The sequence below is a fragment of the Gymnoscopelus microlampas genome (genome assembly GCF_963454915.1).
Source record: "Gymnoscopelus microlampas genome assembly, chromosome: 14".
In the NCBI taxonomy this organism is placed as follows: Eukaryota; Metazoa; Chordata; class Actinopteri; order Myctophiformes; family Myctophidae; genus Gymnoscopelus; species Gymnoscopelus microlampas.
In genome coordinates, this window is record NC_139951.1 from 31,159,604 (window position 1) to 31,181,500 (window position 21,897).

The window sequence follows — 21,897 nt, forward strand, 5'->3', positions numbered from 1 at the left end:
GTGGCCGGCGTCCCTGCGGAGATCGTCTCATTACATGCACGGGGCGTAATACAGGAAAGAAAAAAAATCTGCTCGTCGTAATCCATTGCAGAGCTGCGGCCACTTCAATGAAGCTTGTTTTTGCCATAAAGCAAGAGGAACGGAGATAAAGCGTTTTTCCCTCAGGAAGTAAACGGGAAGTAAATGAGCTTTTATTTTTTTTAATTACCTGAATTCCGGGTCTGACGTCATCAGGCAGTGAAAGCATCATTCATAGGATAGATCACAGCGCCCTCTGGCATAATCACTGAAAACATGTTTTTTTTTAAAAGGACGTAAATATACGTCCTTGGCAGGCAATGTATTAAGAGCTCAGTTTCCATGGTAATAATACACTGTTTATGCATCTGTCATCAGGATGTCCAGCTATATCAAGTCAAACTATATCAAGTAAATACTGTTTTGGACCTTAACCATCAATGTACGTGCATAGGTAAGCTGCAGACACTCCAAACACTACTGCGAAAGCTGAAGACGGGAGGCCACCGGGTCCTGATATTCACCCAGATGACACGCATGCTGGATGTACTGGAGCAGTTCCTCAACTACCATGGACACATCTACCTCCGTCTCGACGGCAGCACCCGTGTGGAGCAGAGACAGGTCGGGGTTTTGCATGTTCTTATTTTCTTACATTTTAAATGTTTGTTTGTGTCATTTGCCACGATTCCACGCAAATGTGTCGTTTGCCTTGAATCATGATTAATATGGATTACTATGAAAGCAAAAGTGCATTGGCCTGATGTCTTTATTTGAACGTTTTACTGCCATTGGAAAAAGAGCGTTTTATCCAGAAGATGCAGAATATTGTGAATAATTGAGTAGAGTAAGGCCGTTTAATGAGCTACCACTTACATTAAAATCTATTAACACATTATTCATCAACCAAAGGAATCATGTTTGCTGGACCTAACAGAGTGGGGTCCAGTGATCACATCCTGTATTAAGGTGCCATTTAGCATTCTAATGGAACTCCCACTACAGTGACTAATTCCAATACAGATGAATAAATACTTCACTGTCGTTTTAGGTATTTATTATGCTATATGTAGCTCAAATTACTGAGGATGAAACTGGCCCTAGTAATTGAGTGTAGATTAGGGGCATTCAGATATACACAGGGGCAAAGAATTTTGGTTCATGTCATTAAACTACACTTTCAGTGGAAACTTTTGTAAAAAATCATGCACAACTGAACTTTTACTATTACTACTTGTTTTGGCACTAGAAAAAGGAGTTTGGAAATGTGCCATCACTTAAGACAGCCTCCAAATGGAATATTCACACTCCTTTCTGTTACGTTCAGTACGGTACACATACAGTAGTACAGTGATGTATTTACCTAATAGAAAGGTGTATTAATTGTGGAACCCCCCCCCCCCCCTCCCCCCCAGTCCCTGATGGAGCGCTTCAACGCAGACCCGAGGGTCTTCTGCTTCATCCTGTCCACACGAAGCGGCGGCGTGGGCGTCAACCTGACGGGCGCCGACACGGTGGTGTTCTACGACAGCGACTGGAACCCCACCATGGACGCTCAGGCACAGGACCGATGCCACCGTATCGGACAGACCAGAGATGTCCACATATACAGGTACACCGCCTTGGGTCACCTCGGATACATTTAGTTCTACAGTATAATGGAAATGAATTGATATTGAAATGAACCATGTCAAATTTAGTATTCAAATATCCTTATAATGTTTTATTGAAAAAGGTTCACCAAAATCTCTCCATCTTAACCACTTTAAACCTGGCGTCCCTATTTTGGGCATGTCAAAAAAAAATCGAATGGAGAAAATAGCAGATCTACAAGCTTACAACGTTGTGAGCAATCTTCAAATACCATAGAGTCTAGTCTCGCGTAGCCAGACCCAACTGAAAATGAAAAACAGCGACCTCTGCTGTTTGTTCTATGTCTGTTGGGTCTGGCAGGAAGCAAATGTAACACCAGCGCAAGGAAACCGGGGTTTGTGTCTGCCTTCAGCGCATCACTTCCGGTTGGTGCGACTATGTTTTCATTCCCACTAACAATATTTCTACACGGAACACTAACACCACTTCTCCCAGAGAACATGGATGGTTTTGGTTATAAGCCCACTTGTTTCTATGATGAAAGAGTAAGTTAAAATGTGAATATCTTTCCGTGGTTTTGTCTGCTCCGAGGACGCTATTGTTAAATTAGTTTCGGTTAGTTTCGAGAGGGGAAGGGTGGACGGACACGTGAATCCCGCCCACTACATTTGATTGGGTAAAGCGCGGCCTGCTTCCTGATCTGAAGGCACACCCACTTGAAACCAATGCGCACGGGTTGTCAACACGGCTACCGACAGATTCCAACGCAGAGCAGAATCTGTTCTTGAGAGATTATAGAGAGTCTAATTCCAACCCATAAAATTTGAGAATGGGAAGCTATCATCTGCTCTTCAGACCAGAAGCGTATTCAACCAATCACGGCATGGTGTTCACGAAAATATATTTTAAGATATCTTTCAAATGTATTTTGAATTTCTATTTCTGCTTGTAATTTGCCTTGAATCGTGATTCAAGGCTTCAACTAATTTGTTTTTTTTTAAAAACCAGGCAGGACATTGGCTTTATTTTCTACTCGAGCTTCCAAAATACAGTTAGGCGGCCGAATTTGATAATTGTGGGAGCCAATACGTTTGTCTCAAAAACAGTTAAACATCATAGAGCACTAGCTTGAACTCTCTTTGGTCCTTCCTCTTTCTCCTTCAAAGGCTGATCAGTGAGCGCACGGTGGAGGAGAACATCCTAAAGAAAGCCAACCAGAAGAGGATGCTGGGTGACATGGCCATCGAGGGAGGGAACTTCACCACCGCCTTCTTCAAAGAGGTACGTAGGTTTGAACAGATCAGGGTACTGTACTGTATGTATTGATTCTCTAGTTCAGGGGTTCCCAAACTGTGTGCAGTTACGCTGGTGAGACGGGTCCAGGTGTGCCTTGGGATTTTGTGACAAACACACATTATTATTGCAATCTATCCAACTATACAAAAAGTTCTGAATTATTATTTCATTTACTATATCAGTACTTTGTGCACTATTTTCCCAACACAAAGTCAAATCCTATACCCTGAAAAACAACCCCCCCCCCCCAAATAAAAAAACCTATAACCACTTTCAACCTGGTGTCCTTATGTAGAGCATGTCATATAGGTGATTTAGTTTTATCATATTTATTTATTCACATTCTTTGTAAAATAGCAGAGATAATAGATAAAGTAGAATAGAATAATAGTTGTTTGTGCGACACGTTGTAATTTTGGCTATGAATACAGTTGTGCCTTGAGATTTAGCTCTAGTTAATGAGAGGGAATGCATGTCAGAGAACATGCTCACAGTAAATACCATCTACCATCATCATGTTTCAAATCAACCTCTGCTTTTTATGTGTGTGTGTGTGTGTGTGTGGGGGGGGGTATAGTTCAATTATTCATTATTATTAATTATCTTATGTGTCAAGATCAGTTAAACAAAACCATTGTCCACTTGAGTAAAAATCACTGTATACATTTTGTCTGTGCTTCCCTCAGCAAACCATCCGCGACCTGTTTGATGTGAATGAGGGGGAGAGGCGAGAGGTGGCGGTAGAGCTGTCTGTGCCCCAGGGAGAGGAGGAGGAGGCAGCAGTCAACAAACACAGCACCACCATCCTGGAACAGGTCAGACAGAGTTACTGAGTTACGAATGGCTAAATTGAAATGATTTCGATTTTTTTCTAACTTGTATTTGGTGAAACTGATGATACTTTTATAATATTAAATCAAAATGATGATAAATCATTCAGAGACACACTACCAGAGAAATGACCCAGTGTTTGTACTGATACTGACTTAATCTACTTGCTTTCATTACTTAAAATAATTCATGCTAAATTGATGGACCCTAGTTGATATTGCTAGTCTGGTGACTGATGAACCGACGTCTTCCAACATGTCCACCAGGCACTGTGTCGTGCGGAGGACGAGGAGGATATCGTAGCTGCTTCCCAGGCCAAGGCAGAGCAGGTGGCCGAGCTGGCAGAGTTCAACGAAAACATCCCACTGGATGACGGAGGGGAACAGGAGGAGGTTGAAGAGCTCTCTAAGGCTGAGCAAGAAATTGCTGCTCTGGTGGAGCAGGTGAGTTGTCATAATGTCATAATTGGGGACCCCCTTGAAAACGAGATGATACATCTCGAAGGGTTTAACATCTAATGACATTTTGAAATAAATAGAATGTACACGGTCGCTGAAAGCAGCGATGAAATGCTGTTTTTATCTCTATAAGACCCCATTCTAGTTTTACAAGCACATTTTGAGGTGCCACTGGCAATGAAATCTTTGCAATAATAAAAAAAAAGACTTGAAAGGTAGTTGGATCCAAATATTTAGTTTGTTACATTATTTTTCACAATAAGCTATTTGCCAATAGTTCAAAGTTAAGGATTTAATTTAGAATGTGGTATTGCTAAAAATAAATGTGATTCATAATTGTGTTTACAGTATTTGGCAAAATAAAAATTGTGTTAAGTGCGTAACTGTGGATGTAGCAGTTTGGGGTACTAGATGGAAGACAAGCTTCCAACAATAAGGTCATGTTTAATTTTCATGTTAAATTTCTTGCCTATCCAGCTAACTCCAATCGAGCGCTACGCAATGAACTTCCTGGAGGCCTCTCTTGAGGATGTGTGCAAGGAGGAGTTGAAGCAAGCCGAGGTGAGATAACCTCTGTCCTGGATTCAAAAACGAACCAAGATTCTGTGTCTCATTAACATAATACTTAAATAATAATAGATGAATAATAGACAGAAATAGAATTATAGATGCTATTATCTTTTCTTAGTCCACATAAAATACTGACCCATCAATAGAAAACAAAAAAGAAGGGAGGGAGAGGGGGGAAAGGATCCAAAAATGTACTAAAATGCATCCTTCCAGATCTATTTTGGTCCATTTTAACACTCACTGCTTGGGTGCCGCAAGTCGTGCGGTAAGGACTGGGAGATGATGGTAGGTGTTGCACTCCACCTCAGCAATCCATCTCCCAGGGGTCTAGCGCATTGTAACGGGAACAGACTCCCGTGTTATCGGCTAATACAGACAATAAGCCTCTCCCGTCCTACTTATTATTAACACTCTTGGTGTTAAATTAACACTGAGGATTTTATTGTGAATCATATTGGGAGTATTGATAAAGTTCACTTAACTTCACATAGATCTTATGCATCATCCTTTATGTTTTTTTGTTTATCCAGGAGCAAGTGGAGGCTGCCAGGAAGGGTCTGGACCAGGCCAAAGAGGAGGGCCTGAAACTCCACGCCTCATCTGACGAAGACGAGTTCTCGTCCCCACCGGCCTCCGTGGAGACCTCCCAGCCGGCCCCGGCGCGCCGTGGCCGCAAGCCCAAGGACAAGACCGTCACTGCCACCTCCACCAGGACCAGTGGCAGGCTGCGCGGAGCCTCTCCCGACACTGAGCCTGAACCTCCCACCCCCAGAGAAGTGCCTGACAGACACCGCCAGGGTCTGAGAGTACGAGGAGCCGCCAAAGACACCTCTGCTACTGCTGCTGCTGCTGCTGCTACCCTGGCCCGTACAGACCACCCCAGGACGACCACATCAACAAAGTCCCAGGAGTCCTCCAAATCCTTGAAAGCCTCCTCCCCTGCCAGAGACCACCAGACTGTCAGAACCAGGACTTTGTCAAACCGCTCTCTCTCCAGTCCAGTGCCTTCCTCCGCCCCAACCTCTCCTCCTCTTTCTGGGGGAAAACTGCTGACTGTCGGGGAGATGGACAGCAGGTCCGTCAGGAGAGCAGAGCGGGAGAAGGAGAGGGAGAAGGAGGAGAAAGAGAGGGGAGCGTCTGTGGTGTCGCCGGAGTCCAGCTGCCCGGTGGACCATCAGCTGTACTCTGCTCAGGTCAGAGATGAGGAGAACAAAGACCAAGGCTGCATATCTCCCCCGTCAGCTGGCCCCCTCCCCCGCTCGCCTCGCAAAAGGCAGTCGGCTGATGGCGAGGTTCTACGGGGCCTGGCTGAGGATTCGCCGTCAGCCAAAGTCCTGCGGAAGCTGCCTGGGCGGCTTGTGACCGTGGTGCAGGAGAAGGAGCCCACGAAGAGGAGGAGGAGATGCAGCAGTACTGGAGGTGTGGTCTCCTCAGAGGAGACGGTGACAACAGAGGAGATCGCAGGTGGCTCAAACGATGAGCCAAGTAGAGACCCCACGCCCCACAGCCCTGACAGCAAAACTAAAGGGACCCTTTCCAAATCTGCTCAGGACCAAGACCCCAACCCCATTGTACAGCCGCAGCCTGTCAGAGCATACCCTCCTTACTCCCCGCCCCACCACTCCCCTGACATGCCTGTGCTAAGGAACCTACCCGTGAGACGCAGGCTGGAGACCGAGTCTCGCCTGGCTGCCCAGTTGGTGGAGCAGCAGCTGCTTGCGGGTAGGGGCAGGGGAGGGCTCCACACCAGGAAAATGGATACTCCACCCGGCGCTTCTTCCTCTGCAGAGCCCAGTGTGAATTCCCCAGTGGCGCCAGTGAAAAGGAAAAGGGGCCGGCCCCCTAAAACTCCCCTCCGGCCCCCTAAAACTCCCCTCAGTGTGCCTGTGCTTTCGCCTCCCCCGCAGCACACCTCACTAAGTGAGGAGGGGAGCCCCCCTCTATCCCCAAAACGCAAGAGGGGACGTCCTCGGAGGAAAGAGGCGTCAAATGTGCCAGATGCTGATGGTGCAGGACAGAACTCTAATAAGCCCCCTTCAGCCAGCACTACTGGCATATCAAGCCCACTATCAAACTCTTCTGAGCCGCTTGATGCTAGCACAGAGCCAGGGGGCCTGACTGCCCCCACTGAACCCCAGTCCCATTTACCTCTAACTGTCAGCACCAGTCACGGGTCAGTCGGCACCCAATCTGCCAAAGCTGAGGAACAAGACACTAAATCTGGGGTACCTGCCCCAGTTCCAACCACTGATCACAATCCCACACAGAGCTCAGCTCAAGCACCACCAGACTCTTCACAATCCCCAGCCTCAACGTGTGTTCCCCCTGCACCATGCAAAGCTCAAACATCACCCTCAATCCATCAAGCTTCGGTCTCCACAGCCCAGGTCAGCAGTTTGGCTCCATCTCCAGGCATAGCCACAATGTCAGCCCAAGACTCTGCACCTTCCACTAGTCACCCCAACTCAGTCAGTGCTTCTTCAGTCAATAGCGCTGCTGCATCACCAGGACCTGCCACCTCTACTACACCTGTCCCTGCTCCGTCACCATCCACAGACACAAAGACACAGACGGTTTATTCTGCTCCTGCTGCCTCAGTGGCTGTTAAAAAAGGTGCTGCAGAGACAAAACCTACAGTTTCTACAGCACCTGTCCCATCTTCTGCCAAAACAGCGGCCACCACACCTGCTCCTACCACAGCTTTCCAACAATCTACTGCATTACCATGTACTACCAAAGGTGCTCCAGCATCAGCCCCTGCCTCAGCAGCCACTACCACAGTCTCCAAAACGGCAACCCTTTCATCACCTGCTACCACTGCAGCAAAATCTGTCTCAACACCTAAATCTACCATTGTAAAGCGCACACCCCCTGCCTCTGCTCAGCACAGCACCAGTTTTATGCCAGAATCTGTCACTACCAGCACAGCCACCAGTGGGACTGTGGCAGTCACCACTATTAGCCCAACTACAGCCTCAGATAAACCAGGCACAGCAATCCCAGTGACTGCAGAAAAGGTCATCACAGGAAGTACATCAGTGAGGTCGGTCACTGTCACCACCACAATCCCAGCCAAATCTGTCGGTGCTGCTGCATCAGCAACGTTATTGTCCACAACCACTAACGTTACAGCAACTGCAAGAACGCCAGCTTTGGCTAATGTTGCGGCCACCAGCAGTAACTCTGCAAAACCATTAGCAGTGCAGTCAGTGGCAAAGACGGTCACAGCAACCAAGCAGACACCAGTAACAACTGTCACAACAACCAACACATCCCATGTGAAGTCTGAGTCCACTGCTACGACAGCTTCAGCTCCTCCTGTTCCATCTATGACCACGTCAACCAACGTGACCACCACAGCCCCAGTAAAGACGGTCCCAGTTACGTCATCCCTCCCAGTAAAGACGGTCCCAGTAACGTCATCCCTCCCAGTAAAGACAGTCCCAGTAACGTCATCCCTCGCAGTAAAGACAGTCCCAGTAACGTCATCCCTCGCAGTAAAGACAGTCCCAGTAACATCATCCCTCCCAGTAAAGACAGTCACAGTAACGCCATCCCTCCCAGTAAAGACAGTCCCAGTAACATCATCCCTCCCAGTAAAGGCGGTCCCATTAAAGTCATCCCTCCCAGCAAAGACGGCCACAGTCACGTCGCCACTCCCAGAAAAGACGGCTACTGTAACGTCATCCCTCCCAGTAAAGACAGTATCAGTAACGTCATCTCTCCCAGTAAAGACAGTACCAGTAACGTCAGCCCTCCTAGCAAAAACAGTCCCAGTAACAACATCCCTCCCAGTAAAGGCGGTCCCATTAAAGTCATCCCTCCCAGCAAAGATGGCCACAGTCACGTCGCCACTCCCAGTAAAGACAGCTACTGTAACGTCATCTCTCCCAGTAAAGACAGTACCAGTAACGGCATCCCTCCCAGCAAAGACGGTCACAGTCACGCCACCCCTCCCAGAAAAGACGGCTACGGTAACGTCATCCCTCCCAGTAAAGACAGTCCCAGTAACGTCATCCCTCCCAGTAAAGACAGTCCCAGTAACATCACCCCTCCCAGCAAAGACGGTCACAGTCACGTCGCCACTCCCAGAAAAGACGGCCACTGTAACGTCATCCCTCCCAGTAAAGACAGTACCAGTAACATCATCCCTCGCCGCAAAGAGAGTCACAGTAACATCTCCCCTCCCAGCAAAGACGGTCACAGTAACATCACCCCTCCCAGCAAAGACAGTCACAGTAACATCACCCCTCCCAGCAAAGACAGTCACAGTAACATCACCCCTCCCAGCAAAGACGGTCACAGTCACATCGCCACTCCCAGAAAAGACGGCTACAATAACATCATCGCTCCCAGTAAAGGCAGTCCCAGTGACGTCACCCCTCCCAGAAAAGACGGCTGCAGTGACGTCACCCCTCCCAGCAAAGACGGTCACAGTCACATCGCCACTCCCAGAAAAGACAGTCGCAGTAACGTCACCCCTCCCAGCAAAGACAGTCGCAGTAACGTCACCCCTCCCAGCAAAGACAGTCGCAGTAACGTCACCCCTCCCAGAAAAGACGGCTGCAGTAACGTCAGCAAAGACAGCTACAGTAACGTCACCCCTCCCAGCAAAGACCGTTGCAGTAACGTCACCGCTTCCAGATAAGACAGTCACAGTCACGTCACCCGTCCCAGAAAAGACAGCCACAGAAACGTCACCACTCCCACTAAAGACAGTCACAGTAAAGTCACCCCACCCAGAAAAGACGGCTACAGTAACGTCACCCCTCCCAGAAAAGACGGCTACAGTAACGTCACCCCTCCCAGAAAAGACGGCTACAGTAACGTCACCCCTCCCAGAAAAGACGGCTACAGTAATGCCAGCAAAGACAGTCACAGTAACATCACCCCTCCCAGAAAAGACGGCTACAGTAACATCACCCCTCCCAGAGAAGACGGCTACAGTAACGCCAGAAAAGACAGTCACAGTAACATCACCCCTCCCAGAAAAGACGGCTACAGTAACATCACCCCTCCCAGAAAAGACGGCTACAGTAACGCCAGAAAAGACAGTCACAGTAAATTCACCCCTCCCAGAAAAAACAGCTACAGTAACGTCACCCCTCCCAGAAAAGACGGCTACAGTAACGTCAGCAAAGGCGGCTACACTAACGTCACCCCTCCCAGCAAAGACAGTCACAGTAACGTCACCGCTCCCAGCAAAGACAGTCACGGTAACGTCACCGCTCCCAGCAAAGACGGTCACGGTAACGTCACCGCTCCCAGCAAAGACAGTCACGGTAACGTCACCGCTCCCAGAAAAGACAGTCACAGGAACGTCATCCCTCCCAGAAAAGACAGTCACAGTAACGTCACCGCTCCCAGAAAAGACAGTCACAGTAACATCATCCCTCCCAGCAAAGACGGTCACAGTCACGTCACCCCTCCCAGAAAAGACGGCTACAGTAACGTTAGTAAAGACAGTCCCAGTAGCGTCACCCCTCCCAGAAAAGACGATCACAGTATCATCACCCCTCCCAGCGCAAGTAACAATGCCTACAGGCCCATCAAAAAACATTGTAACAACCTCGTCTAAACAAGTCCCGGGCTCTACCCTCATCACAGAAAAGTCTGTATCAGCTACGGTATCATCTGCTGCTACGCAAGCCTGTGCAAAGGTTACACATACTACACAAGCACCCACTGCCACTTCAGCAGTAAGCACTACAGTTTCCGTTTCTACAACCAAGACCAGTCCTCCTCCAACAACCACCCATACCCCAGCAGTCGTCTCCCCTCTGATACTCGACTCGACTCCCACCAACATTCCTCCAGTGGTGTCCAACCCAACACCTGCCCCCTCCATTGTCTCATCTGTTGTGACTGTCTCAGTGAAGCAGTGCTCTAAGACTCAAAAAGAATCTGCAGATGCAAGAGACTCTGTATTGGTGACAGACGTGGAGGTCGATACCATGGCGGACAACAACAGTGGGACAGAGGCGAAGGAGAGCTGCAAGTCTGAGCCCATAAAGAGGAAGGCAGAGAGCTCTCTGGGGGCCAAAGTCTCAGTTAATTCGCCAACTCCCTCCCCGCCTGAGTCAGAGAACCCTGTGGCTCATCAGCAAGAGAAAGCCAAGCAACAGGAGGAAATGGAGAAGGTTGCTGGAGATGAGAGCACCTTTGGTCAGAAGAGACTCATCAGCCGGCAGAGCAGTCAGGAGTCTGCTCGTTCCTCATCTCCATCCTCCAGCTGCTCCTCGTCCACACTCACGCGTCACGCTCATCACAAAAAAACATACGAGAACCGGCATCCTGCTAAGAGGAGGCGAGTGGACAATGCCTCAGAGAAGGCCGAAGAGGAGATACAGAAAGCAGAGATCGAGTGCAAAGAAGACAAGGCGAGGCAAGGAGGCAAGGAGGAGCAGACCACCACCTCTCGTAGGGGGCGTTCCAGATCCCCTTCCTCTTCCTCTGACTCGGACAGCTCCGAGAGCCGAAAGGAGCGTCGGCTAACCCGTTCGGTCAAGCGCGGGCTACAGGACCAGGAGAAGGAGGGAGAGAGCCACCGACAGAAGAAGAGGACGGCACGAAGCTCTGAAAGAAACAAGTCCAACAGTACCGCAGAGTCCGGCAGTGACACATCTTCTGTCCGAGTTACCAGGAAGTCTGCAGGATCTCAGCCCACAACAGAGAGCAAACCACAAACCAACAGCGTGCCCGCCACACCGCCCGAACCAGAAGTTCTGGGCAAGAGGTGTTCGGCCCTCAATGCAGCAGCCAAGCTCTTAGCCATGAAGGGCAGAGTGGACACCCCTGGTCACACCACCAGGAAAGACTATGGGGCTAAGGCTGGGAACTCACCTGCTTCTTCCACTGACAAAAACCAAAAGTCTAAAGGCAAAAGTGTGCCAGCCTCCCCTCAGACCAACTCACTCAACACCAGTAACAACAAACCAGGTGGCAGCAAACCCCCCACTCCCACTCAGACCTCCCGGTCCACCAGACAGTGCCCTGGCTCTCTCCTGCCTCCCCTGGACTTGGAGGTCAAGAGGTGCAGGCTGGACAAGGACAAAGCCAAGGAGAAAGCCAAGGAGAAGGACGGCAGTAAAAAGTCGTCTGAGGGGAAGGAACGGGAAGGAGAGGGTCGGTCTTCGTCGCGGGGCCACAGTGCCTGCAGCAGCATGAGCAGTGACGGGGAAGGCGAGGGTGGTGGCCACAGCAGTAGGAGCCGTAGCAGCAGCAACAGCAGCCAGCGAACACTGAGCGGCAGCTCCCAGGGAACAGAACCCAGGGAGTCCCGCTCCCGAGCCACCTCCTCGGGAAGCGAGCGGGACCGCAGCTCGGAGTGTGGGAAGCACAGGGACAGAAAGGATGGGGAGGGCCAGGCAAGGGACAGCTTCAAGGATGGTAGGCAGTCTCAGAGGTCATCACAAGATGTGGGCAGCAGCTCTGGAGCCGAAGGGACTCCCGACAGGGTGCTGCGCAGTATCACAGCACTGGCAGCAGCGCATGCCCGCTCGCCTGCAGCAAGCACCCGCTCCGGCCAACTGCGTCACAACAAGACATGACAATAGGGACAGAGGGCCAAAAAAAACAAACTGGAAGGGACAGAGAGAGGCAAGTGGGATGCTGTAACAGAGCACAGTAGGAAAATGGAGAAATGTGAACCTCCAAGGTTGCTGCTTTGTCCACACTCAAATGAATGCAAGTAGAACTGTGAGTGTGGTTCAAGCCATGGACCTCCCCGCCTCTCGGGCCCTCTCCCCCTCCAATTGGACCTGGTCCCCTCACCAGCTCAGCCATTGTTAGCTGGGAGAAGGCTCAGGGAAGCCAGACTGGGGAGAGTTGGTGACACTTTCAGTGTCCTCACTGAGGACACTGTAATGATGAGTTTCGACGGTCTGACAACAATAGAGACAGTGGTTTAAAGCACCTTGGGACTTGATACGGGGTTTAAAAAGGTGCAAAAGGTGATATTGGCAAGTTGTTGTTAGTTCACATTATGTACTGTAATCATTTAAAAGACTGGAAAACTCAGATATTATGTGTTGGGGATTAGACTGCACCCTCAGCTAGGGTTATAAATGAAAAATCCTTTGTGCGAAAAAAAAAAATACTTTGGAGTGACCAGATGTATTGTAAGTCGAAGGTTTTAGACAGTTCGTTTCTGAAAATTCTGTCAGTTGTTCTGACTATTGTTTCTTTGCAGTCAGTTTATAAGTTATGGATATTTTATTTCTTCCAGGGTATTAGGAAGACAACAGATCTGTAAATGTGATCTCTGCTGCACTATGCTGGAGCTTGTCTTTCGCTTGGGCCCCCCTACTCCTCTCATCATGTCTTGACTTCATTCTAAATCTAGCCTTTTGCACATCCGATACGTGGCCCACAGTTTTCAAGTGCATCGTGGTGTAGTATTACATATTTTCTTTCTTTTGTTTGTTCTTTTGTTTACATCAACTCAATCAATAATTACGTTAAGGTACCTCAGAGTGTACCGCCGGGAACCCTGAATACGTCCATCTCAAATGCTTGGCTCCTGTCTTGACATGACTTATTTTGCTTACCGGGAGCTGCAGAATAGTATTTTCTTTTGCCTGCCCAAAGCCCGTCTTTCTTATGGCCCATATTGTCACAAAGAAATTCATACAAAAAGGGCAATGAATCTATGTAATAAAAACAAAAAATAACAGTGCCTGTTTGGGCATGGGTTTTGACCCACAGTATGCCTTGTGAAGCACCTGAAACGGGGTGTGAAACGTCATGTTATTGACGATGAAGTAACTACTTAATACGTTAAAGGAGCCTGTGCATCAGTGCTACCAAATTATTTTTTTCACCTGGATTTTTACTGTCATGACTTCATTGTTCCTCTCACATGTAATGTAGTCTGAATATAAAATGTTTGAATTAAAAGATTAACTGGTACAGTACCCAGATGACAATTAATCATCACATTTCCCTTTGGACTTGCAATTTCCCACAGCTGTTTCTAAGCAGGGGGAGGGGGGACAATATGGTGATGGTCTTATTTTGATTATGTCTCTTCATTTGTTACATTCCCTTTGTTCCCTTGTAATTCCACATCGTTTTACTTGAAAGATTAAAAGGACAAAAATGACAGTTGAATAAAAAGACCAAAAATAAGCTGATATCTTTTCGTATTAAGTTTTCATAATTGTGACTGTGGTTGGGTATCTTGAGATAAATTAAACCATGGCAAAAATGTAGGACACAGTATAAACTTTCCTTTTAAGATTTGTAACTTATAGCCTACAACTAGCCAATTTCTGAACTGATAAACCGGCTTTTTGAAGCTATAAAGGGCTAAATAATGTAAAGGATGGCTACATCAGCTCCTGTGTAAACACTTTAAAATAAATTGTGGTGAAACATTGAGTTCCTTAGTTAGGGTATTTGAATTGCTGTTGACTTGAGCACAATACATACTCCTCCCGGTTCGGAAAGGCTTCCCGAAACATAGATCTGGAGTTCGGTCGTCGGAAGGAGTATGCATTGCACTTCAGACAAACAATTGTATCGACTATAGCACTTTACGAGCAGTAAAATACCAAACAAGATTATCGGACCACCGAAACGCTATATAATTATGGTTCAATAATTAAAAGAAAAGCCCCATGTTGTAATAACTTTACACATTCATTGAAGACAACAGACCACTGTAGACCCTCACAAAGCACACACCAAAAACATCCAGACGTTCAAGCCATTTTAATACAAAAGTGCCTCAATCTAGTTAATTGGAATCGTCAGCAAAACAATTGTGCCTTTAACTTAATGAAGAGGCAGGATATCACATTGTATAACATGGCAGTATTTTATTTTAAAAACGGATCATTAAAATAAATGAAATGAGTCCGATACAAAATTCAATAGCCAGATTACAGAGCATAGTTATTGCTCTCTTCTCCCTCAGCTAATGACGCTGTGCAGGATTTTTACATTTCCTTGACATTTAAGTTACATTTCTTCACACGTCACAAAGTGTAAGAAAAATGTTGTCATGGAAAATGATTCAGCAAGGAACTTCAATGCTTACTTTTCAGAGAGTGCAAGGAACAATGGCCTGTTTAGCATAGGAAAATTAAAAACTGAAGACATTAGGGTGTCACAGCTTCACGACTGAAACACTACATAGGAATTCAGATGGAAGAGATGAAAAATGGTTATGGTTCTCAAAGCAGAACAGTAACAGCACACACCGTCCCTCATTAACAATACAATTAGTGCACATGATGGTCTCTGGCCCTTTGAACCGTCTAGTAACGCACAAAGGACTTGAATGACAAGAAAAGGCTCCATTATGACAATTCTTTTAAAAGGATTCTATTGCTGCTGTGGACAAAATATTCACATAGCAGCTCAAAGAACAATGTTCAAGATATATACACAAATGATGGGTGGGAGCCTTGGGGTCAATGCAGTGCTCAGACCCCTTCTCAGGAGTCCTCAAGGAGGCAGGTGGATTCCATATAAAAGAGCTTCTCTATTTACACTGGTTACATGAATGCAGTTTCATACAATGTTCAAGTTTTTCAATCAACTGCATTGCTCACCAAAACTATTGGCTATGTACAATTATATTAGTCTATTTATATGCATTTTAAAAACAAGCCCTGGGCTTATAGAACTATTTACTTTTGTCATTCATTTATAAACAGACACATAATGAGAATCAACATAACTAGCAGGTTTTTCCTGAGTAGATTATGATCAGCGCCATATCAGTGTTGCCAATACTGCATTTTTCCTCACTCACAAACGTGAGTTGAGAGGTGGGTCCAGCAAAATGTGTACCAACACACATGCACACACACAAGCTGACATGACAAGTCCTCCCATCTCATGGTCTTGATGGTGTTCACTGAGGACCAAGTTTGAACAGAGATTCCATAAGCCCCCAGAATTCAATCTGTGGAAGTGTGTAGAATGTGTGCCTATATGTCAATGTATTAGTGTTTTAACAACACGTTAGTTAAAAGATGAGAACAGAGAGGACATGTCTTCCTTTAAAAAGGAAAGGTCTAACATTGGGATGGGGAGTGGGTGTCAGTGAACACAACTCACCAATGTGAAAAAGACTAAAGCATGATAGTGGGCACAGGGGAGAAATGTTGAAAGGCATTGACCTAATTCTCCAACACCCTGTTGGTATGGACATGTGGACATTATCTATACTGTATATGAAATATGACCTTAAGTTCGTGATGTTGTATTTTTCCAGACTGGACTAGAGCCAACACAGGAGCTCATCCGCCAAAGGCAGACGCCAAGGAGATGACTAGAATAAGTATGAGTATGGCGAGACACACCGCAATCCATATTTTTTTCTGTGGGAAAAGGAAGGGGAGGGTAGAAAGAGAGAGTAATGGGTTCAACCGATTCTTCATTCAGTTTTTAATATGGGTCAACTTATAAAAGTGCATGACATTGTACCTTGCGTGCCTTCTGCTGATATGTAACAGCTTGATTTATGTCTCCCTTTGCCTTTTCCACATAGTTCGACGACTGGATGATGTTGGATTCAATGTTGTTTACCATCTCCCCCTGCACGAGAAGGAAGGGAGTGGGGAAGGGGGAACACAAAAACCCAAATCAGACAACTTTGAAAAGCCCCAAATAGCCAAGCGAGAGAGGAGAAGCTTCTCTGATGGAGCGTTACCTGTGCCTCCACCTCCATAGCCAGGTACTGGAACATATCGTGTAGGTCCCTGATGCTCCGCTCTAGCTTCAGAATCTCGTCGTGTCGTGACTCAATCTCATTCAGTGCCTGCCGGGTAGCTTTGGCATCGATCAAGATCTGGATAGGGTGGCGTAGAAAATCATACTGATCAGATGTTGTGTGTAACATGTTTATGTTTTTTTTTTTTTGCTACGGGGGCATTGTCTCCTAGAGCTATGGTAGTCACACTACACTGCTACGTAGGAATTACAGTTTTCCTATGGATATGCTGTTGCTTACCAAGCCTTGAGTCCAGTTTGAGCAATAAGAGTGGCAACAAAACAAGTATGTGATCACATACTCATATCATTTGGAGTCAATCATCGTAACAGTGACAGCAATGATATATTTTAAACACAGCTTCCGTTAGTTACGTAGAGTAACTAGAGTGACTAAGTAGAGGAAGTTATTGTAGAGACTTTCAGATTAACACATGACCTGTATTTGGAAAGAAAGACACTCACGTTCTGTGTAAAAACATCTGTTTGTCCAGTTTCCAACATAGAGTCCAGCTGCTCATCGGTTACATCGTTACCAGCTGAGGGGGAGATTAATATTAGCGTCAAGGGCTTCGGATCGTAAATAATTACTTTTAGAATGTTGTAAGAAACATCACAGCCCTGATCTGGATTTACAGTAAACAGAATTCAGGGATATAATGAGGACCACATAAACCACAACAAGGAACAGAGTCACGTCCCAGTAGAAATGAATGGGGTGGTTGCATGGTCAAATAAAAGCAGTTGAATTCACAAAATGACCCGCTGGACTGCACAAAACGCTTACTGATCTTGAGCTGCCTCTTTATTCTGTCCACGTTCTTGTCTCTGTACTGAGACTGGATGGTGTTACAGTGGCCCATCAGCTCCACAAACTGCCTGGACAAGACGCCATGCTACAGACAGAACGGGAGACCACGTTAAGTATTTAGGCTAGTCAATTGTGTGTTAGCACACACACACACACACACACACACACACACACACACACACACACACACACACACACACACACAGTGTGTCTGCAGTCTTCAGCGTGAAATCGATGTCTATTTCATGTTGTGACTAACTTTATACAAACTACAACCTTAGGTAATGTGAGAACAGCACTGTTGGTAGCAGCTAGAGAATTTGAGATGAGGACTTTCATGCAACACATGAATGAATAAAGATCCAACCTGGGTTCGCTGCATCCTCACGTTTATGGACACATATGGTCCATCATCCGCTCCCTTTTTGGGTTCAATGGCTGAAAAATAACACAAATTAGCGTTATTCTGGAAGCGCAACATCTATTCCGGTGTGATTGGATACAAATAATTTAAACAGTATGCGGATAATCCTCACTCTTCAGTTTCTTTTGGATCTGACTGGCCATCGTTTTGATCTCATCTCGTAGCGTTTGGAGCTCTTTCTTCATATCTAGATCAGGAGGGGGGAAAGTATTGTACTCAGCAACCATCATGTCAGAACACACAAATGAAACCATCCTAATAAGCTCAAGTCTACACAGAATGATGTCATCTGTAACCTGATCTGAGAATTCAGACTTCCAACCTGGCGGTTAGGACGGCAGAGAAGCTGATCTACGTACACGTTACTGCAGACTTTAACTGGTACCGTGGTATAACTCCAAATATAACCACCAAGTCCTAACCAACAGATGAGAGTGTATGATTACTGACCATTCTCTGGTAGTGCTACACCCAGCACTGTTTTCTGTTTGTTCTCGAGGTCAGTGACTTTTCTTCGGACATTCTCCAGTCCCTCGTGTATTTCTTGGACCTTAAAGTAGTAAAGACAGTGTTTAAGGTTTTAGAAACTTTAGAGCATGACTACTAGCCCACTCTACCCCCTGAACAGAGCTACCGTATAATATAGAATATCCAAGTAGTGCAGTATACAATATGAAAATGATACAGTGGTGGTTTATTTAATGAATATTGCAATATGAGCTGATGATGATATTGATATAAATTAGTCTTGTTTTAATATTTTTTTTAAATGAATTTGACAGGGAAGAAAATTGACAACTGATGCTTTTAATTGTTCAATTAAAAGCATCTTTATTATGGCAGGCATGGAGATAAAATATAAGAGCCGTACAGTAGTGCATGCACATCCACTGTAGTATCCAGGTACATGACACACAAAAGATCAATATAAAGTGTACTCACTTCCTAGAACCATCGATGCAATAAACACAAAAATATATATATAACACCAAGAATCATGCGAAGACAATCATAGAGAGGTACAATAATGTAAAGTTAATGATTACATTTAATCTAAATCAGAACCAGTATAGGAAATATCTAAGAACCCCTCTTTCACTGACTAGTTAGTCATCATTTTTCATACGACAATGTGACCAGATTTAATATATGACTATGACTCTTACAGGTTTTTGGGGATGAAGAGTCGAGTGACATGATGAATGGTGCACACATCACACACCACTCAAAAAGTATGTACTGTACTGAATTGATAGAACTGAAACACAATGTAAAAATCACACCCAGTGTGAAGTGGGCGGTGTGGTCACAGTGGTCATAACAGTGGGTGATTCACTTAAAAAAAAACATAAATGTGTATTTTTTAAGTGCACAGTCCTATTTATAGGACTGCACATGTGTCATGTGTTTCACTGGCCAATCACAGTCCTGAATAGAGTCAACCAGTGTACAATGGTGGCCAATCACGGTGCAGGGTTAGGGGGGTGCAATGGGTGGGGGTCCAAACCTCACATATAGGGGCGGTTGCACCGCCCAAAAACCACCAAGTAAATTTTATGATATCTACAGTATATGGTGTAAGAGGGATTTGATGGCTTATTTTACCTTCCTAAAAAAGATTTCATTCTCCTTCTCCTCTTTGCCCGTAGAGGTTCCAGGTTTGATCATGAGGGCTGTACCCTCATCATCCTCATCTGAACCCTCTGCATTCTGTGAGTGGGGAGAAAACATGTTATGATGGGGGGCAAATGTATAATTTATCCATTTGTGACTCTGAGACGGTACAAAATAAATGCACACTTTTGGGTCTATTTGGTGGTTAGATATTGCAGTGTTTCTCAAAGTGGGATCCAGCCAGGGACCATCTGGGTTCCAAATGGATCCTTACAGGGTCTCTAACTCTGAGAGTGTGCACTCTCAGAGTTATGGGGGTCCTTCAAATTTAAAAGTTTGAGAACCACTAATATATTGTACCCTCTGGGAGTTCAATGAACTAAGAAACGTGAATGTACTATGTGTGCCCTGCAGAACAGGACAGTCTGCCCTGCCCTGTCCTGTCACATCCTCTATGGAAAAAATACACAACTCCATTGAAACGGAAGTTGGGGAAATCAACAACATATTTAACATGCAAACTGGTGACTGAATGTCACCGCCAGCATTAACTCAGATAGATTTAGACCAATACGTTAACTATCTGTCAATTCAAGGTTTCAAGTTAGAATCACTGATGTTAGTTAGTTCCAACTTTAGCAAGAGAGGGCTGGCAAGCTAATGCTAAAGTTAGCCATTTTCTCTTGAAACTCACATTTAATTCCTTTGTTCGATCCCGCATTTTCCAAAAGCGATGCAAATAGCTAAAATAAAAGTTGTAATTGAAGTTGACAGTGTAGTGAAGTGTGGAAGAGTTGCTGCTCAAAGAGCAGAAAGGCTAAAAAACTTTCCTCTGGTGTCATTCAACAAGTAAACTACTACTACGACTCTTCTTCGGATGCAGTTGGAAATCGCCTACATCGACATTGCTTGCACACTTCCGCCACCTATCGTGGTAGGGTGGTAGTAGTGGTCCAGACTGGTCCAGACACACCCCTTTCTTTATGTATAGTCTATCTATGCAGGGGTCTTCAACAGGGGGTCCCAGGACCCCTACGTCCTCAAGGATACTGCAGGTTGGCCGCAAAATCTTGTGTGATAGGGTTCTTAATGTTTTTTTTTTACATTAACCACTTGAAGCCTCGCATCCCTATTCTGGGGCGAACGGTAGCCGAAAATATCGGATCTACAAGACACGTTGTGAGCTTGTAGATTGGCTATTTTCGGCAAAGAGGTTTGGTACATACTACATAGGCAAAAAGAGCAGACCAATTACCGAGCCAAGGTCAAAGTTTTAGGGTTTAAGTGGTTAAATGTCTGAAAACACACATTTAACATGAATCCAAGATGTAGTGGGGGTCCCTGGATCATGTCTCTCAGCTAAGCCTGAAACATTGCAATGTAGGCCTATTTCATTTTGCGGTTGTTGGTTCGGGGTAATTAATGACACCTGTACGTCTCTGTTGGGTGTGTTCTCACTGGAGGAAATGTGTGTGAAACCATAACCCTGTGTTTAACTTGTGGGAAAGTAGCGATATTTCGCTACATTCTGCCAGAACCTTCAAATGGATAGGAAACTAGATGACAATTTCTGACCGGACCCAATTCTCAGCAAATAATGAGTGGGTGAGTACAAACGGAGCACTACAACTGTTTATGCCACTGAAGCAGGAGGGCAGCATCATGTAGCCTATATGAGGATTATGAGCACAAACGTAGCACTTCTTTGAGAATAATTTTAATTGAAAGTGCATTATAATGTAAAGTGCATTTAGAGTGTTCAAAGGGACCTAGCTGTTTGGATCTCAAATGGACATTTGGTTCCAGATGTTGCTCTCAGAGTTCTGGGGGTCCTTGAAATGCAAAAGTTTGGTAACAACCAATCTGGGAATCCATCGTCAAAAAAAACAGGAAAAAACAGCGCCCTCTGCAGTAGCGCAGCTCGGAATCTGTTCTTGAGAGATTAGGTAACAACTGAAGTAGAGCCTTGCACGGGTCCAAATCTCCAGCCCAGCCCTGGCCCTGGCCCTGGCCCTGGCCCACCATGGTGATGGTGTTCCAGCCCCATGTGCCATATTTCAACGTCCTCGTCAGAATGATCCTGCTTCACTTGAACGCAAATTCCCTTGTTGTTCTCAGTTCGTGTACTAGATGGCGCCACATAATCTGTTTTCAACACATACACAGAATTCCACTGTTGATACTTAGGTTGATATACTTAACAGACGACGTCACACTGGTTGATACTGGTTGCAAATGAAACCCATAGACCATGTTCACACGGCGGCCTTGTTGGCCTTTTGCATTGAAAAAATCACACCTGTGTGAAGGTAGCGGCGCCTTTGATATATTTTGTCATAGATATGTGTTTCTACTAGAGAAACAATATTAAAAGGCTTCCAGTGGCACTAAATAGTGCCATTGGAAGCGAATCACCAAATGCATTGCAAGGTAAGTGGCAAAAACTGATCTGTCATAGCTGATAGAGTGGGTACCTAAAAAATAAACTTTAGGTACCCACTCTATCAGCTTCTATCTTCGTAGCTTTTTGTAGCAGATATACCTTTAGGTATAGAGCG

The 21,897-nt window shown here is 45.8% G+C and overlaps 2 protein-coding genes across 3 annotated transcripts in view; one reads left to right on the forward strand and one right to left on the reverse strand.

The window, feature by feature from the left end:
• srcap (Snf2-related CREBBP activator protein) overlaps positions 1–13,889 on the forward strand; it is a 38,749-nt gene extending 24,860 nt beyond the window's left edge. For both annotated transcript variants that reach the window (XM_084079275.1, XM_084079276.1), the window contains exons 27-33: positions 473–642; positions 1,434–1,630; positions 2,778–2,892; positions 3,594–3,722; positions 4,005–4,181; positions 4,674–4,757; positions 5,297–13,889. In XM_084079275.1, coding sequence (XP_083935401.1) covers positions 473–642; positions 1,434–1,630; positions 2,778–2,892; positions 3,594–3,722; positions 4,005–4,181; positions 4,674–4,757; positions 5,297–12,316 — 7,892 coding nt within the window. In that variant the 3' untranslated portion in view covers positions 12,317–13,889. The remainder of the gene's footprint in view (positions 1–472; positions 643–1,433; positions 1,631–2,777; positions 2,893–3,593; positions 3,723–4,004; positions 4,182–4,673; positions 4,758–5,296) is intronic.
• Positions 13,890–14,465: 576 nt separating this feature from the next.
• Positions 14,466–20,205, reverse strand: LOC311060917 (syntaxin-4-like). Its single transcript, XM_084079316.1, has 10 exons — positions 20,034–20,205; positions 19,331–19,435; positions 18,176–18,275; positions 17,838–17,912; positions 17,669–17,739; positions 17,278–17,386; positions 16,956–17,029; positions 16,432–16,569; positions 16,206–16,316; positions 14,466–16,099 (listed from the first exon to the last, which is right to left on the reverse strand). The coding sequence occupies exons 1-10, from the start codon at positions 20,058–20,060 to the stop codon at positions 16,019–16,021; spliced, it is 891 nt and encodes a 296-aa protein (XP_083935442.1). The 5' UTR covers positions 20,061–20,205; the 3' UTR covers positions 14,466–16,018.
• Between the last annotated feature and the right edge of the window lie 1,692 nt (positions 20,206–21,897).